The sequence below is a fragment of the Stegastes partitus genome, unplaced genomic scaffold, assembly GCF_000690725.1.
Source record: "Stegastes partitus isolate 25-593 unplaced genomic scaffold, Stegastes_partitus-1.0.2 Scaffold2, whole genome shotgun sequence".
Classification (NCBI taxonomy): Eukaryota; Metazoa; Chordata; class Actinopteri; family Pomacentridae; genus Stegastes; species Stegastes partitus.
Genome location: NW_007577733.1, coordinates 1,838,452 through 1,857,613, shown reverse-complemented (window position 1 = coordinate 1,857,613; position 19,162 = coordinate 1,838,452). Strand labels below are relative to the sequence as shown.

The window sequence follows — 19,162 nt, the reverse complement described above, 5'->3', positions numbered from 1 at the left end:
AACCCTCCCCACGGCTTCCAACACCAGATATGTCCAGGTAGCCTCCTATATCTATGTGTCACTGGCTTTACAACGATAGTCCTGCCTACTGCATTTATTGAAGCCAGTCAAGAAACACTTCACATAAATGATTTCGGTACTGAGTTTTGATATTGCATCGCTATTGCACTGCTTCCCATGCTTGTATTTATCTGTATGTGTGTGCATGCCTGCTTTACATTCTAACTTTCACTGCCGAGGTGCATTTCAGCGTACTTATTTCCATGCATTGATTAATGCAAGAGCCTGATTGTCTCATACTGTTCCAGCCAAAGCCAATCAATTTTCTTCAACTCAACAGCGTTTCTATGTGTCTTGGTCATGCCACATACATCACAGTCCTGGATTGTTCCCGATGCTATATTCAGCTACTCTGTATGAGGGGGATAAAAACAAGAAAATCAGCCAGTTAATTCATCTCCTAGCTCGAAAGTCTCATTACCCTGCTGATGAGTTTAAGGATTGCCTGAGGTGGAAAGGGGCTGTGTTTATGGCTCAGCAATCGTGCGTACCGAGTCTCGTCTCATGTGGATGGAAAACAAAAGACATGTCAACGCTCCAGCCAAATGAATACTGAACACATCCCGTCTTAAATACTTCATGATTGTACACTTATTTAAACATGTGCTTCTGAAGGGATGTTATGTCCTCTTTATGTGGTGGCTGCTAAATGAAGACAGATGCGGTCGGTGGAGAAATTGATCTGACCTTTTCTCATCATGTAGGGGATATGAATCTCCCAGCCTCTACTTTATTAGTGTGATATAGGGACACAGGGAATCCTAATTTAGGCAGTTACATGTGGGTCACAGCACAACTACAAGCAGAAGTGGAACAGGTATATATAACTATCATGCTTGCTTTTTTTTTTTTTTTTTTAACTATCTGGGCATCTATTTTGGTAAGAAATTGAGACACGCTGCACATGATTGAACTTAAATGTTGCTGTTAACATCAACAAAAATCTAAAAGACTATTTTTTTTTCAGACTGAATGTGTTAAAGATGAATTAATACCAAAAAATTGCACTTTAAATATTCAGATCCTGTCAGATTTATCCATGGACTAAGCACCACTGAGTTGGATTCACAACAGAGTCACAGGTTGGCTTGTTTTCATTGGAGGATGCTGGATCCAACCTCTATAGAAACTGTAAAGAGTCTATTATAGGAAAATGTGACCTTTGAAAACCTCACATACCACAAACATATCCTGGTTGCATGTGTTGCACACTTAGTGTTAAAAACCTGAAGTCCAGAAAAACACCTGGATGTGCAGAAATAACCTAAAGGTGTAGTAGAACTGCATGAACACTGATATACACTCTCAATGAAAAATAGGTACAAAACTATTATGATTATATTTCATTTGCCACAATTTGGTATATGGTTAATTATTTCTTTCAGTTCCAAAAGAACAGCGCGTTCATGACAGTGAACTCTTGTAACTTTGCAATCTTGAATGCATGTGCGCAGGAGCAGCAAAGGTTACACTTCCAACCGTGCTGTAACTTTTGCTGCATTTAGATCGAGCACTGTACCTTTGACTTGAAAAATGTAAAATGTATTCCTGCCACCACTCCCAAATACCTTGTTCCCAGCTCCACATCTTCGAGTCAGTTAGCCTATTAAATGCATTCAGTTATCTTCCCATCCCCAGCTCTCCTTCTGTTGTTAGGGAACCACCATAACTCGTCATCTGCACTGAAAGATAAAACCAGTATGCTAAGGGGATGTGACCTACCATCTGACAGATGCCACTTCAGTATGACTGCTCAGCTTAAAGCCAATCAAGAGGAGCCTGGCTGTCTTTTCTCCCCCAGTGAATACATTATTTCCATCTAAATCTCATCAATAATCAGGGCTGGCGATGGCAGCAATTGGCATGATTACCAGAGTTCACAGAGCAATACTTAGAGAATGTAAAGGATTGCTGTCTCTGTGGATGGATGGTGTAAATCAACCACAGAGTGATTAAGGGAAAACATTCCTGGTTGTTGAGCCACTGGACTCCTGGGCAGTGTGGTCCGCTGGGGGCCATGACGTGAGATGTGCTGTCAGCAGAATGGACGGCGATTCAAATGTTCCTTTAGATCTAAGCAGGATTAAATGCATATAAAAAAACAAGAAGGCAAACAAACAAGAGAAAAGCTATTTAAAGTCAGTTTGTTTGGACTTCTATAATATTAGCAAGACAGTTCTTTAGCTTCAAGTATTAAAGCCACATTGTTGATTGCTAAGGACATGCATTAAAAAAAAACAAAACAAAACAACAATAGTTAGCCTTTAGAAAATGCTTATTCAGTTGACATTATCTTAACTTAGCATAAAGATTGGAAATTGGTCTGAAGCACTTTGCCTGCTTCTGTCTGAAAGTTTAAAAAATGCCAACCAGCATCTCTAAAGCTCTTAAATTAACACATTGAATTTGTTTGTGTAAGCATTAAAAAAAACATAATTTAAAAGAAGGCTATGTATACAAATAATTAAGCGCCCTTAAAAACTGCAAGTTGTCATTTTATCCTTTTTTTTTTTTCTTTTTTTTTTGATAAAATAAACAAGTTATAGCATGTTAATTGGTGAGTTTCCCTGCATCTGGAAGGCATTTTTGTTTTCAGCCTTTGCAAAGGAAGCTAAGTTGTTCTTTTTTATCAGTATTGCTGCTAAAGTAAGCAAATGATCTCCTCCAACTCCCTTCTGATTGAGCAAACACAGTGTAAGAGGAGTATCGGTTCTCACAATCATATCTCAAAGTGTGAGAACACGTTTCCCGAAATATGAAACGTCTCCTTTGTGTGAACAAAAAAATAAAAACATGTTGTTGACCTGCAGTAACCTGCGGGAGTCGTATTTGTCAAACATGTGTAAACCCCCAGATCACAAGCGGAACAAAATCTCTCTCCAAAAAAAAGAAAAATGCACGAAGGAAAGACTTTATCCAGATGTGTCCATGACAAACGCTGAGTAATAGTGGTGTATGTGGTGATTGTCTTGAAAAAGGCAACAGTATGTAGTAGTTGACGCTGTTTATTTTATTAGAATCACATGTGGTGACTGGGGGAACAAATATCGCGCGTTGCTTCATCAACAAAAGGAAGAGAGGGAGGCAAACACTATGCTTGAGTCATCACCCACCCTCACACTCTTCTTATGAGTCACTCACCACCACACATGTGCAGACCGTTAAGCATTACAGAATGTAATTTCTGAAATATGCTCAGTGGTCAAAGTGATAATTTAAACAGATGCATATTTTAACAAACAAAATTCAGAGTTGAGTCAGTGGGAGATCAATGACATTTACCTCTGAGTTTCATGTGGACCTGATCCCGATGTGAGTCTTGCTTTTGTCTGACAACTTTGTGATACATTATGATGGCTCTCATCGTGTAGTGCACCATGCTGAATTTTAATTTACACATTTATTATCATTAATGGGGCTTTGTAGTACTGAAATCATGATGCATTAGTTTCAGTCAGTGAAGATGTTGCACGCACAGTTTCAAGCATTGTCATATCGTCAGAAGAATAATATGACTAAACAAGACATCCCACCATTGATTTAGCTGAAACAATTAGTCTTTATCAATCAAATAACTCTATTTAGGAAGCACATAGAAAAGAGTGAAACGAGGTTGACTGAACTACAAAGTATATATTTCCATTAATTAATTTTTAGTAAGATTAGTGTAAATATGCCCATATAAAGCGTTTCCTCTGTCTGGCAGCAGGATCTCTCACAGAGGGAGCTCTTGCGCTACAAATGGGAACATGAGAGAAAAGCCGAGTGACAGCAGAGGAGAGGGAGAGCCTGAGCAAAGAAGAGAAGTGACTAAGATACTGGATGACGGACAGACAGAAAAAAAATAAAAAAGTAAGCGAGATGTTTTAGGAGTGAATGTGAAGCAGAACAAAACTCAAAAACGAGGAAGGCTTTTGAAGACAATTAAGCACCCACTGCTCCTCGCTCACTGCCAGGCACCTGGCCTTGATACTGTTGTTGTTTGAAAAACCCACCATCAGTGATTACTCAAAAATGTGTAGCTTTTCTCTGAACAAAATTGCATTAGAGCGCCACATAATAGTGACTTTAAGTTGGTTCAACGTTAAATTCTGCACCTCAGGAATGATGAAAGTCATAAAGATTTGCTTACTGTTGAGCTGAAGTATGTCCAAAAAAAAAAAAGCAACTCTCAGTCACTAAAAGTCACTTCCACCTCATACTCCGTAGCAAAGCGTAACCTGAATGAATCAGGGTCATCACAAAACAGTGTATTAACACTGTCACTATTGCTGCTACTTATTTTGGTCTTAATAACTTGGACTTTTCATTTTTTATGTCTTAAAGGTCTTTGAATAATCAGATTTGGTACAAAGCAGAGGTTTTAAATGTCCTTGCTTCACAAAGGCTAACATGAATTTATAAATAAAACAATAGATGAACAAAAAAATTATCATATTAAATACACTTTTATAATTTTTAATTTTGAAGTAATGCTTTAAAAAAGAAAAAGAAAAAGAAAAAAAATACAATTTCTTGCCTCTGTGGTCAACTTCAGATCAGTTATGATGGATTAAGGGTGACACAAATTTTTTTCGAAAAATGGAGTCAAGAGGGGTCAGTCAACCCACAAAGAATTGTCACTCATCTCTGTGGTCCCACTCATGGTGCCTTTTTTGTTATTATTAATATCATTATAATTTTTTAGCAGATTGTTTTGTTTTCTGCGCCACAATTTCTGTTGTCATCAACCCTGTTTTCCAACAGCAGCAGCAGGCAACTCTAGTTTAGCGTGAAATGAAATTTTAAATACATCATAATTAGATAATATGAAATTTAGGCTATGACACAAGACGGCATTGTTGTCAGTCAAAATTAAAATCTCTTTTAGTTATTGCAGCCTGCAAAGCAGAACCAGTCGATGCTGCACTTAACACAAGCCATATTTTAGCTTCTTGCATCATGCGTATAGCATATTTACGAGAATCCAGCTTATGTTTTTTTTTCCTTTTTTATTTTCACACAGAACTCGCTTTGCTGTTCTACTCATGCAGTTGATCTCGGCTTCTAGAGATTGAGTACACAGCGGTGTTTAACACATAAATGAAGATGGTGGCAAAGATGCTTGGATTTAAATCTTTCACAGAAATCATACTTACATAAATCAAGAATAGGGCTCCAAAGTGTGTCACATGAAATTGGTCATGTTGCACAATGTTTCTGTGGGGCAGAATTGCTCGGTGTGATACTTTAGATATCTCAGCGCATGTTTGTGTGCGCACTTATTGCCTTACACCCCGGTAATGGCTGCCTGCAGCTATGATGTTGTTATACTTCATGTTTAATATTTAAAAGCTGGGCTCTTGTCGTTGCTTCATTTAGTTTTTATAGTGTTAAATTACGTGGCAGCTTTTTTTTTTTTTTTTTTTTTTTGTTGTTTTTTTTTTTTTTTTTTTTTTTGTGTTCATTTGGTTTTACCACAAATGCCGTAATCCTTCATCACTGAGTATGACAATGCAAAAATAGGATTGATCCGTGTCTTGGCCCTGCATTTCGCAGATCTCAAGCCAGTCAATAAGTCAAGTACAATTTTTGGTTTCTTGGATCTAGAAATGTCAAGTGAAGTGTGTCCCTTCGAGGTGTCAGGTGAAATAGCCCTGGCTATGTGATAAGGTGCAACTTTGAAGTCGTGAATGAGGTTAGAGGCATGAGTCAACCTCTGCAGGCTATTATGACTGCCACACCCCCATCACAGAGCATCCTCCGTGTCTACTACACTCACACGAGTCACGTCCTTCCCCTGCCTCCAGAATCTCCTTGTTCCTGTGAGTGCAGTCAGGTTTGAAGTATGTGACATTACAAGTCGGTAATTTGCCTTCGCCATTATGCTGAAATTAGATGTGTTTGTGTTTACTTTTGTAGTCAAAGAAGGTGTCTGCAAGACTGTGGGCATTAAGATACAGTCTGATTATCAATTATGAAATAAATTCATTCTTATCAGTCATTCAGGTACTTAGCAGTCATTAGCAAGTGTAATTAATTAGTTGTTGTACTGGCATGTGTGGCTTTCACAAAGCAGAGACTGTGCATCTGTTAATTTACCTTGATGAGGACAAAGCTGAGTTAATACTCGAAAAAATAACAAAACCTGCTTGACTCCTCACGCTGTGGTCACTCGCTGAAAATCTGGCACCGCAACCATCTAGTTTTACACTCCGAACTCATAATTCTCTGTTGTTTGCATGACACCAGAAACATATCATAACAGTATCACAGAAGAAGACAAATGACCGTCTTCAAGTAAGTGCATGACAAGCATTCAGGTGGTCGGTTGTCAGGAGAGAGGAGGTAAACCATTGTGCCCCTGTGAGTTCCTCACTCTTTTTATTGCAGAGGGCAGAGACTCACATATAGCACCAGCACATCACCCTGACTGATTTCCTCAGCACTTCCCGGGGAATTGTCATCACCCCAGGTCAATGTCTAAACTTTCCCATGCATCAAAATATATTGTAATTGACTCCATTTGTAATTCCTCCAGAGATCTGGCACTGGGCTGTAGGTCTGATGGCTGCCAAAAGCAATAAAGTCTCACAGACATGACCCCCATTGTAAACAAGCCCTCCTTCTGGAGTGTGAGGTACAGTAAAGTGTGTTTTTTGGTGTCTGGCTGTACTTTTGCTCTTTGGCTCCAGCCCATGCCTCCATTCAAATGTAGTAATTTAGAAGTTATGTAGTTCTCATGTCATGTTTTATTCTCTCTGGATTAATGCTCGTGTGCTCCTGTTGTGCAAAACCGCAATAACTCTTATGACCTAAAAAAACACACACAAAACACTTAGCTCTCCCCTCTTTTCCATTATAGATCTTGCAGTTTATAGGAGGGCCTGGTCTTGCAAAATATAGGATGTTTTTTCAGCATAGCTTTTACACCAGTGTCAGGTGGGGAAAAGATACATTATATATTTGCTATAATGCTAGTGTGCTGTAGCTGTAATAATTGATGTCAAAGTAATTAATATAATAGTACTGCTAATGTGCTGTAAGTAATGTATTGTCAAATGAAGTCATGTAGCATAAAGGAACTTTATCAGTTGTCTCTCAAGTTTCAATTATGTATGTATTTTTTTTTCACCTAAAATTGTGTCATGTTAGAACATTTTCTCCCAAATATTAATTGCATTGATTGATAGAAAAGGCAGCCGTTAGTGATCATTGCTGCAGTAGGGATTTGCAGATTCACCATTACATATTTTAACCTTATGGTTTTACTCTTCGGGGGGTCATCAGTTCTAATCAGACAAACAAACAAATCCGTCATTATGGTAACGGCTCTGTTGCATGAAGGGTTTAAGCGAAATGCAAATTAAAAGAGGAAATAGAGCACACGCGAAAAGGATTTACCCTTTTATGTGCTCGCAATTACTGCAACATTGATGGGAAATTACAGTTGTTATTGTTTGTGCCTAGTGTGGATTTGTGTCCTCTGAGTGAGATTAATTACATTGTCTGCCAGCGACAGTGTCTATTTTCTAGTATGACGTAATAATTATATTTCTTCTATATGTGTGTAATTATACATAATTCAACAGAAGTAGAATGTCCTAAACTGGTAACTATTTTTTTTTACTTTACAATCCCAGGGTAAATGTGATTTTTGCCTAATAACTGCAGACGTTTTCATAATGTTTATAGTTACTGCTGTGCCACAAGGTTTCTGCTAACCTCTTTATTTATTCTGTCCGTTAAATTTCCTCATTTGCCACCTTCTCCCGCCTGCTGTTTTTAACATCACATGATCCAAGGTAATCAGAAAGAACAATGTGACTGCTTTGTCACAGCAACAATATCACTTTCACTGCTGCAACTTGAGCTGCTTTGATTCCTGCTGAAAGGGGAACACATAGTGTTGTGTTTATCCTCTTGTCTCTTTCCTCTGCTGTACAGTCGTCTGCCTCCCACTTCATATCTTATTCGCTTTCAGGTGCCACCAACCGCTAAGAAAAAAAAAGAAAAAGTGTTATTTTTATTTAAGGTAAAAGAAAAAAAAATGTAATTTTAAAGTGGGTGGGGGTATTTAAAATGACTAATCTGTACAAAATGTTCTTAAGAAGACATGAGATCCATCATTGTCTTGGTATCATTGTGCTGATCAATAACCAATTCTACCCTGATGTGATGAATACGCCCTCCAGCAGGCAGTATGTGTATCTGGTCATGTGTAGAGTTCCCTGAAGGTCGTCTTCTCTTTACATCCTGTGTCGCATATGCAAGGAGATCGTGAGAAGGTCGACAAGCTGAGCTAAGGCTTTTTCTTAGAGCTCTTAAAGGCTTTCACTAGTCCTCCTGCCAAATAATCGACCAAAAGTTAGTCGATGGGAAGGGTCAGTTGACCAGGGTTTGACTTGTCGGTTTGTCAGGGTTTTCACAGTCATATGGGACATGTATTGATATTCTTAATTACACAGCTGGTTCCTGCGGTTGTTAGATAGTAATTACACATGTCTGGCAGAGAATCCAAAGTTTGTGGTCATTTGGAGATGGGTAAAGGACGCTGCCAAGTGACATGCAACTCTGCAGCAAACATTCATCCGTCATTCATCATCCTTAAACATGGCCTATCATTGGAAACGTGTATTGTATATATACTAGAAGTGAGTACACCCCTGTGCAACATCCCCTTAATGTCGCATGGATGACTAATTAATTGATTAGTAATTGCACTAAAAATGTCAAAGAAAAGTTACACAGTACTACGCACAGTAGGAACTCCATGCAACAAATGTCAGTTAACCTTTCATTACTGAGATTCAAGGGTTCTTGTGTTGCACTACTTTCTCTGTATAATACCACAAGTTGATCTTTTTGGATATAAGTACGATCTTACACGGTCATATCATAGTTTTAACTTTACTCTTATAAGCTCATGTGGGATTTTGACAGTGTACTTTTGGATGCTGAGATATTCTTGTCCTGGCAAGCCTCTGCAGATCAGGAGTTACATTTTCAGCCAATATTTTTGGTATATGCAGGCATTTATGGTGTCATCTCTACAATTCACTTCCATGACACCGTTTACACTCATGGAAGTCACACTGCCACCTCAGTGCTTCACTGTCAGGACTGTGGATTCAGCATAGAAGCCATGGTCAGATTCATACCAAACATTTGATACTCCATCTGAACTGAACATATTTATCTTGGTGTCATCTGACCAAAGAATGTGCTGCCAGTATGCACCAGGCTTCTTCTCAGAGCAAATATTCCTCTTGCAGTTTTGTCCCAAACAGCAAAGTCCGTTTTTTTTCTTCGATGCTGTCCATAGCGGTTGACATCACGCTCTGTCCTCCGCACTGTCTGAGCCATCACAGAAACTCTGACTTCCATTGGTAGCCCCTGTGCCAAGTCTGGTGCACTTGCCCTTCTGTTTTTCAGAGGTAGATTGTGAAAGTAGTGCACTTTATGTGGGTTCTTATATTCACATTTGATTTTATACCCATGTTCATGCAATTAGGCTAATTTGAAATCACAGCTGTACTCGGTTTTGTTTCAGTGATCACAGATTTTCTAACTTATGTGTCAGTGATCACAGAGTTTCATTGTATTTTCAATTTGGATTGTTCATAAGACAAAATACTTCACTTGTCAAATTAGAAACAATGCAATTATTGGGAGGTGGTGCAATTTGAAATAATTTGACATTGATTGAAAGTAATTTTGCGCAGGGGTGCTCTCGCTTTTATTGTAACATGAGGTACATAGCATGGCCGTTTGCACTGACATTATATAGCCTAGATAAATATTTGCCACTTAAACGTGCAGAAACTACCTGACTGTTTACTTGAACTAACACCTAGTAGTCGACTACTTTGGGCAACTCTTGTTTTAACATCTATATTCTCCAAAACACTTCATGCTATGTACATACATGTTCTCTGGAATACCTATATGAAGTAGTAATGTCATTATGGCCAGAAAAATAAAATATATCATTATAATATATGAATACTTAACAAGGTCTGCCCCTTAATTGTTTTGATGTTGATGTTGATGTATTTCTTTTTGTCCTTCCCTTGGTCCCTGGTGTGGTAGAGCACCTATGAAGTCAAACATTGCTGCTTTTACACCATATACATATGTCCAAATTATGCCAGTTGAAATAAATCAATCCTTTTCCACACCCTTAAGACCTACATTTCGCAACTTAAGATCTATGTGAAGGACTGTTGAGGTGGTCCTTCAATATGTTCAGGATATTAATCTCATCCTAATTGTTTGTTTTACAGGTATATTTAAATAAACGCATCAATGTGAAATATGATTTCTAAACAAAACCCTATAAGACATATCCTGTATCATAAGCATATCTTCACTGTCTTCTATGTTGTGTCTGTCTTTTCCCCCTTTGTCACACACCCAGAAACATGTACTTCCTTGGCTAAGGTGATAAATGTATTCATGAATGACCTTCTCTTTTGGTTTTATGTTGCATTTGTCTTTGTTTTCACAAGTGTGTAGATTATTTAAAACAGATCTTTTATGCTACATTGGCAGCAACGTTCAAAATAAATCTCAATTTCCTTTGTAACCTTTGGCAGCATTGCAAGAGCACTGGTTGAAAGATTGGTATTATTTGTCTATAAATCAAAATGAAAATTGCCCCCTTCTACAAATGACTGAATAGAAAGTTGACATCTTCACATTATAGCGGCTGATTCGGTATTGTGTGCTACACAATATTTTTCCCCTTGCAGTCTATTTGAAGGAAACAGGGCAAAGCTTAATGAAATATGTTTCATCTGTCTTTTGTTCTTAGGAGTGAACAATACATCAGCGGCCAGTATTACTAAGCTCACATCAATGAATGAAGGATGTTGACCGGAGTTTTCGAGGTTTTTTTTCTATGTTATTTAAACAAGTTAGAGTCTTGTCTTTCAAATGGCTTTTGTCTTCCCTGTACTCTTTGTTGTCCCCCATACATCACTCAACCTGCACAGTCATTTCTATTGTTCTAAAATATATGTATTCTTAAAAGACACTTGCGCTGAGTTCCTTACAGGCGTCATTGCAATACACAAACCCCCATCCCCTCTGTTTCTCCTCTGATCCACTTGGAATGTGTATTAGAAGATACCAGTGTTGCCATGTTTTGTCCCCTGAAAATAGCTGTGTTATTTTTGTGGTAATTTTACTAATGATATCCCTAAAGAATCCGTGCCTGAGTCTGTAGACACTTGATTATTAGAGCAAAGAAGGGTGGTAATAATAATAAACATGTGTTTCTAAAAAGCATAGACTGGCCCATAGCATCGGAAATGTGTATAAAAAAAAACAAAAAAACAACAACATTTTAGTCACAGTGAAGGTTGAAATATTATATACACTTAAGCTGGTGTATTTATGTGTGTCAGCTTGTCTCAGTGGTGAGCTATTCCCATGAAAACAATAGTCTGTACTTTAGTCCCATGGCTTCACTCTGATCCTGTAAAGAGCTCCCCTGAAACACCATTGCAGCTCGCTCGAGTCACTATTTCTTGGCTACTGCGGTTACTGTAATCAGCGCTTCAGCCAAATCGTTACCCGACGCCGTCACTCAAGCATCAAGCAGCTAATAAGCCACAATAAATGACAAACACCTTCCCTTTGTCCGACGCAAATGTAATTGTTTCTTCTTTTTGCATTGTCTGTCCGGCTCTCTCACTGTTCACTTTCCTCTTACACCATTAGTGAGGGAGAGATGATAGTGACAAGAGCATGTGGATCTCAGAGGCCCCATCAGTGGAGAAACAGGCTATGTGATAGTGTGGTTTTCTCACTGTCATTCCCAGGAGTCCGTTCCGCGAGAATTGAGGAGGAGGGGTTGCGAATCTCCCAGTCTGTCTACCCAGCTAGCTAGCTGAAAAGTCTAATAATGACAGTGACCTCACCCCTCCTTCTTATTGTATTGCTTCTAGTCTGATCACAGCAGGCAGTTTGTGTGCATCCGTGAATGTGTGTGCATTTGTGTGTCCTAGTGGGGGAACGCACCGTAGACGCTGTTGTTTGTGTCAGTGGTTGTTTCAGTGTACCGGGAGTGCGTGTGATCCACAATATTGCCATCCAATCTTATTGTCAGAAAATGAGACAAAGAGCAAACCCAAGCTGTGGAACCGATGTAAAGCAAGACGAGGTTGACCCTTATGTCACCAGGGCCATGTCGGATGACAGCTTGTCTATTATCCCACTTCTCACTTCCTTAGCACTTCAGTTACAGTGAAGGCGACGGACTAACCTTGCAGATGTCAATGTGGTATAGGTTAAATAATAAAAGCTGTCCTTATTGATGCCAATTTTGGTATTCAATCAATGTTTGAAACAAATCCTAATGACTAGCTGCAAAGCAAAACGGGTAAATTGCTGCGTATGTGTAATGCAAATGATTTCCTGGTCATGACTGGTGAAAAGCCAGACATTCATCATTTGCTCAGTCACTCTAATTTCATAGACACCAGCGAGAGCAAGATCAGTCATATCAGTGGATTATATCATTCATGCAGCAGAGCATGTTTATTGTTTTGTTTTTTTTGGGGAGGGGTTTTCGTTTTTCATTTCTGGCAAGTTGGTTGTTGCACGATTGCCTCCATCCATCTGTTTGCTTGTCTGTTTGTCTTTAACCAGCATGCTGGAAATCAAAACTGGACTGGAATGAGATTTGCTGTTCACGTTAACTCTCCCAGGAGGAAGAATCTTCGAGGTTTTGTGATCCTGTGACCTTTCATGTTGTACCAGTCCAACCATTGAGTTTTAAATAAATGCAGCTCCTCACTCACATAGTCTCGAAGAGCAAAATAAACTGCTTATTTTTTTATGACCTCGTAACCTTTCACCTTGCTTCTTATCTGTCTCTGTCAGAGTGAACATCTCATTGAGTTTGAAATGCTGCCTACTTAAATACATTTGTGATTTGGAGTTCAGTGCGCAGGCATCGATCTTTTCATCCTTCACCTGGCTTCGCCACCAGCCCAGATTCTTTTGTATACCTACTCATCCTTCCAACACAGTGCAATGTTACCTTTGAACATACAGATTGACAACAACGTTTTTTAAGCCTCAGTGGTGGCTTGATTTCTATCCTTTTTGTGTCTGTTGTCTGTTTGTGGCTGAAAGGCCAAGGGCTTTACCTGTACAGGAATATCACAACCAATTTAATGTGGAAATAAACAGAAAGGTTTTCAATCAAGTACTCTTTATACTAAATACACCCAACATCAATGTGAATCGACAAAGCCTTTACAATCAAAGAAAATGTATATCTGCAGTTCAAATATTAATGACATAAAAGTTTATGTTGAAAGAGATCAAGGTACACATTTTAGTTGCTGACTTTTTTAATTGTTTAATTTAATGTGTTTTTTTACTCTTTAGCTAGTTATTTTTAACTATTTTTATATCTGTGCATGCGTGTGTGTGCGCAGGACGTTGTGTGTGTGTGTGTGTGTGTGTGTGTGCAGGAGGTTGTGTGTATGTCAATAAAACTAAACCCTTAACAGCAACCTAAACATGGTACTGCATCCGTGCTCCTGTCCTGTCTGATCCCCTAAGACGCTGTTTGCTGTTTGAAGTTTCTACTTGAAAGGCCTGATCTGAATACTGTGGATTCCACAGCAACTCTGCAAACAGTGATTACAGACTGATTAATGAGCCACTGCAGACACACACACACACATACACGTACTGTACACACACATTAATGCATGCTTGCTTTCTAGGCCATACACAACTGGATTATGCAGGAGTCAGTATGTCACAACATACTTGGACATAGCTGGTCCATTTCAAGTTTTAGGGGATCTGTGTTGTTTTGTTTTTCATGGAGAATTACTTGTCCATATCCCCAGTGTGAGTCCAACTATTTGTTACTAATCAGTTAATTTCCTTTTGTTGTCCTTCTTTCTACAGTGTCTGCTGAGATCTTAAAGACCAGCTTGACCACCATGGAGCGCCACATTCAGAGGCTCGAGAACGACATCGAAAACTTCCCCAAAACAGATGACCAACAAGATAAGTTTGTGGAAAAAATGTCTATATCCTTTTTATTGCGGCCAGTTCCACACCATGCGCAGGCTTCTCTTCAACGACGTATGCACTGAAGCATATTAGACCATTCTTTGTCCTATTTTGTCGACAGCAGTGGCAAAGGTGTGTGCTGTTTGTGTTCTGCCTGGCAGTGGTAAGCAGTTTAAGTCACTTGGTGTGATAGGTGGCACCCTAGGGAACTTAGGGAATGGATCTGGCTGCCTTGCTGTGAGATGTTGATCAGATCTCCCTCTTCACTCCTCCCTGGGTCCCAAGAGTGAAATCATGCCCTTGGCTATTTTTACTGCACTCTGCCACTGCTGCCTGTCCCCTGGGGGACTCTAATAGGGGCTCTAGCCCCTCACACCAACTTATCGCCTATTCCTGATTTCATCTCCTGACCGGCCACAAGCCTCTCCACACAACCATCCGTGCACTATCTTTTCTCATGGCACCTCTCCTGTTTTGATAACAGAGTGTTTCACTTAAACCCAAGCATTTCTGCTCCCAAATTGAATTAGCCATGTCTCTGCACTTTCTTGAATGCCCTTTCTGAGAGGAGAGGTCCTCACTGTATAGGTTTGATCAATGGTGAAAATCAAGTCTGTTGTCAATACCCTGAGGCTGGGGTGCCTTTTGTGGAAAAAGAAAAACAGTACAGCAGTCAGTAGGATCTTCTTTCTTTGTCTCTAACATCATAAAGAAAAGAAAGGATTGCTCTAGAGTCATGTAAAAAGCATGCATGTGTTTCCATATGCTAGGTTGTCATACATAAGACAGCATTAAACTGATTTTGGCTTCCCTTATCTCCGATTTATTTAGACTGACTTTGCACATTGGGTGGTATAAGAGCAATAGCCTCCTAACAAAATACCAATCTGCTCCCAGTCAAAGAAGGGCATTTAAATTTGTATAATTAAAAAAACTGAAGCAGAGACCTCCCTGGCAGCGGCTCGGAAGCAAAGCGGGCAGGCAAGAAAGCCGCTCTGCCCCCCAATGTCAGTATCGATTCGCAGGCTCCTTCGAGAACTAGATGCTTGAGTGAGAGGAAATGGAGAAGTGTAGATATACTGCAGTATGGCTCTCCTTCACTGTCTGGAGTTCCTCCCCAGAGAGTACCAGAGAGAAACTGGCTGGCATGACCTGAAACACCCCACTTCCTTCTCTCCCCCACCCCCCTTCTTTCTCCGCACCTCACCTGATCGAGTTTTTTGTGCCAGGAAGGAGGCTTAGTAGGATTTAATAAGATCTTTTTTTGGATCTTGCCTTATTTAAAGTAGGCACAGGTAAGAAAAGCACTAACAAGCATATATATTTCATTCTCCATCTGTGTTGTGTTCCATTTTTTCATGATGGTTAATGGTACAGCGGTTTCCTTCCCCTTGTTGTATACAGATTTTTAATCATAATTTTCACTACAGCGTTTTTTTTCGAGATGCTGACCCATGGATGCACAAAGATGTGTCAAATGATGAAAACCTCATGCTTGTTCATTCCCTCAATTATCTACCTGTGCATAATAATGTCTTAAAGTTAATAATAGTGTAATCATATTAGCAAATTGTCAGGGAAATTATGTTGCAGTTATATTATGTGGTTAAGATGTTTTGTTTTTTTTTACTAGAAAACACAGGTTTTCGCCCTCTGAGTTGTTTCATCTTTATGTTCACAGTATAGTACAAACTAATAGAAGTATGCAATCACATTTGGCTCAGTGCATTTAGAGAATTGGGATAGTGTGGGTTTGTTTGTTGCATTAGGGTGATTGTGTATGTCTGTGTAAACATGCGCGCGTGTGTATGTGTCTTAATTTAGCTCGCTCCTCTGAAGTTTGTCACCCAGGACAATTTTTCTACCACTTCAAACCTCCTAAGGATATCAGATGTTGGGTTGTTTTGTGCGAGCACGGCGATGAAATGAAACCACGCACACACACACGGAGCAAACAGAGAGATTAAGAGATAGAAAGTGGAGACTGCTTGATTTGCTGAGGTTTTTAGTACCAGTGTTTGCAATGAGCTTAGGTAGCACTCTAATCTGTGTTGCACAGCTAAGTGTTGGAACAATGACAGTGTGAAATACAGCGCTGTATATTTTGGGTTGACATTTCCTTTGGTGCACGTAAGATAGCAGAGTCAAGGCAAACATACCTTTTTAAACTTTATCCTGGGATTAGGAAAAAGGATGTTGGTTCCTTGAAGCATGACAGATGGAAGAACAACAACAGCTAAAAGTCATGCATTTGATGCTTGAGCAACCCTGAAAAAGTTAAGTGAAGCTCTGTTGTCTTGACTGTTGGGCACTGTGATGAATGAGTCAGTCTGCATTTGTGTGTGTGCTTTGGATGTGTGTGTGTGTGTTGCAGAGGGAGGCAGAGAACGGGGGAGAGTAATTTACAGTGCATGTGTAGGTGACTACATGTGCCTCTGTTTCAGTGTGACTCTTGTCAGTTTTTGCTGAGATTAATTTCAGCAGGCCATGGTCACTGCAAGGTATTTTAAATGTAAAATGTGCCCCAAAGCAGCATAGTTTTAATTAAAACTTCAACAATACATTATGTGTTGTTTTTGTTACTATTTCCCCCCCACCATGCATGATTAGTGCTCCTTGTTTGGGCTTCAGAAATTGAGAAATTATTCACATTAGAAAGTCAGATACATTTCCGATGCAAACATTTATTTATTTATTTATTTTTAAGAATCTGTCATTTCTGTCATTCATTAGATGTGATTACCTTTCAGAGGAAATTATTCCACTAAATAATATGAGAAGGAATTCAACCACAAAGAAAGAAAGAAAGAAAGAAAGAAAGAAAGAAAGAAAGAAAGAAAGAAAGAAAGGAAAAAAGAAAGAAAGAAAGAAAGAAAGAAAGAAAGAAAGAGAGAGGTTAGTGGAAGCACTTCATTTGGCTTTATTGATACATTTTTCTCTTTCCATTACTGTAATGTATGCAAATGACTGAATGGGGTGTTTGTTCAGCAGTTTAGTGATCTCTATCTGTCAGAAGTAATGGGGGCCCACAAAGGCTGTAGAGTTGAGGCACAAGCCCCCAGAGAGTCCTATTTCACCAGAGAGGCTATTGCTATCACATGCACACACATTCACGCGCACTCGCTGCTGGATATGATAGAATAGTGTAGAGTGGGACTCTGCATACTAGAATATTGATGTAGCGAGGTAGCTTGATGGGGATGATGAGAGACCGGACTGAACTTTGATGAATGCTCGGGCATGTCCAATACATCTCCCCGTGCTGTACTCAATGGCTTAACCCAACCTACTGATATTTAGCTTAACCTTTTATTTCCCAGAATGTCAGAGTCAAAGCACGTCATCCTCTCCCGTCTCCACACGTTGAGTGAAAAGGAGCTGTCTTCAGGGGCTGATGTCATTTAGACGTGTTAGACAAGCACATTTCGTGAGTCTTCATTTTTTTCCATTTCTAACGTGAGCGAGGAAGTTTTCACGAAATTGAAACCAGAATTTTAAGGCTAAGCTCTCAAGCTGACACTATAGTAAAGAATGATGTTGTCAAGATAACAATTAGTGACACCTGCTGAGAATTTGCACCAGCTAACAAAAAAAAGGGATAAACACAGTTATTTCTTGATGCCAGTGGTATGTGGTGTCTTAAAGTTTCTCAGTAGTAGTTTTTTTTTGTTGTTGTTCTTTTTTTTTCCCCCACAACTTCTTTTACACTCCTCACCATGTTGTTTCTTGAAAACATATTTAATGATCCTGTTTACTTCTGTTGCCATTTTATTCCAAATGATTTTGTCTGAGTGTGAGCTTGTTTTTTGAGGGGGGGGGGTTGTTTTGTGTGTGTGTTTGTGAGGTATTGTTACACAAGCCACTGAGTTTCCCCAGTGCAATGTCCTTGTAGCTGTTGGATTCATCCACAAGGCTGTTTGAATGAAGCTGAGCGGATAGAAGCTGTTGCTCATGGCCTTGTTTTTAGTTTTAAAAAAAAAAGGCAGTCATACTTCACCGAGAAGTTTAGTTAGTCAAATCTTAAGTTCACCAAGGACCAGACACTATTGCCATACTGATGAGTTTAAATATCTGTCTGGTGTCTTACTATAAGTCTGTCTTTGAAAAACAAACAGTGTTTGTTTGTTTTGTTTTTTTCTTCCTGTCGTAAGTGTTGTGCCTAATTACCGTCAGACACTTTAGGTTCCTGGTATTTCTATCATACTGGCACCTCTTTGCCAAGAACCAGCTGTTTGGGCAGCAACACCTATCTACAGTAGTTATTGATACCAGGGAATAAGGAGCCTCAGGTCCTTGGATCTGAGCCCACACACACCTAACAGTGTCAGTTTCTCAAACCAGCGTATTCCTCCCACACAGGGTGAGCCCAGACACACTTTTTCCCAGCCCCAGGGCTAGCCTGTAATACCACCGCCGTGGCTTAAAAATCGACAGATGCATTTATACAGGTTCCACCTTTTTGTTGTTTTCAGTCTTCAGCCTGATTTAGTTCACACTTCAAAGGAAGAGGTTCACTACAATGTGTTTATGGATGGCCCTTGTCAAGCAGCAACAGTTGGAGACTCTGTTGGCTTCAGGCGAGGTCTGTGTACAGGTGCAGCAATCTCCTGTATCAGCACCAGGCACTTAAGGTCAAATAAATGGCTGTTAGTGAAACAATTGTTCTATTTAGCAGGCTGCTGAGTGTAAACCACAGAAACATTCCCTTGTTCAGGGTTTTTTTTTTTTTTTTTTGCTCTTTTCTTCTGAATAAGCACAGTGTTGTTGTTCGGAGTAGTTATCCCAGTTTAGTACACCTTTCTGTGTTTCAAAGAGAACTAAGTCAGACTATTTACAGAATCATCGTGTTTATTCCTGTATATTTGCGTATAATAAAACTGGGTTAAAACATGCTTGTGGCACTTTGAGTAGCGCCCTATAATTTTTAAAGCAAAAATACTCAAACACACTCCCCCCTTTTTGCCACACATAAGCTCTCTCTCTTAATCACCACCTTCCTTCAAGTCCCCCTCTTCCTCAACACCAACCCCGCTAATGAAATTCACTGTAAACTGTGTGGCCAATTAACTAAAGCACA

At 39.5% G+C, this 19,162-nt stretch overlaps 1 protein-coding gene across 1 annotated transcript in view; it reads left to right on the top strand.

Annotated features, from left to right (window-relative positions):
• The window catches only part of diaph2 (diaphanous-related formin 2), a 382,471-nt gene that overhangs the window by 255,635 nt on the left and 107,674 nt on the right, over positions 1–19,162 (top strand). The window contains exon 24 of the mRNA XM_008276280.1: positions 13,978–14,102. Coding sequence (XP_008274502.1) covers positions 13,978–14,102 — 125 coding nt within the window. The remainder of the gene's footprint in view (positions 1–13,977; positions 14,103–19,162) is intronic.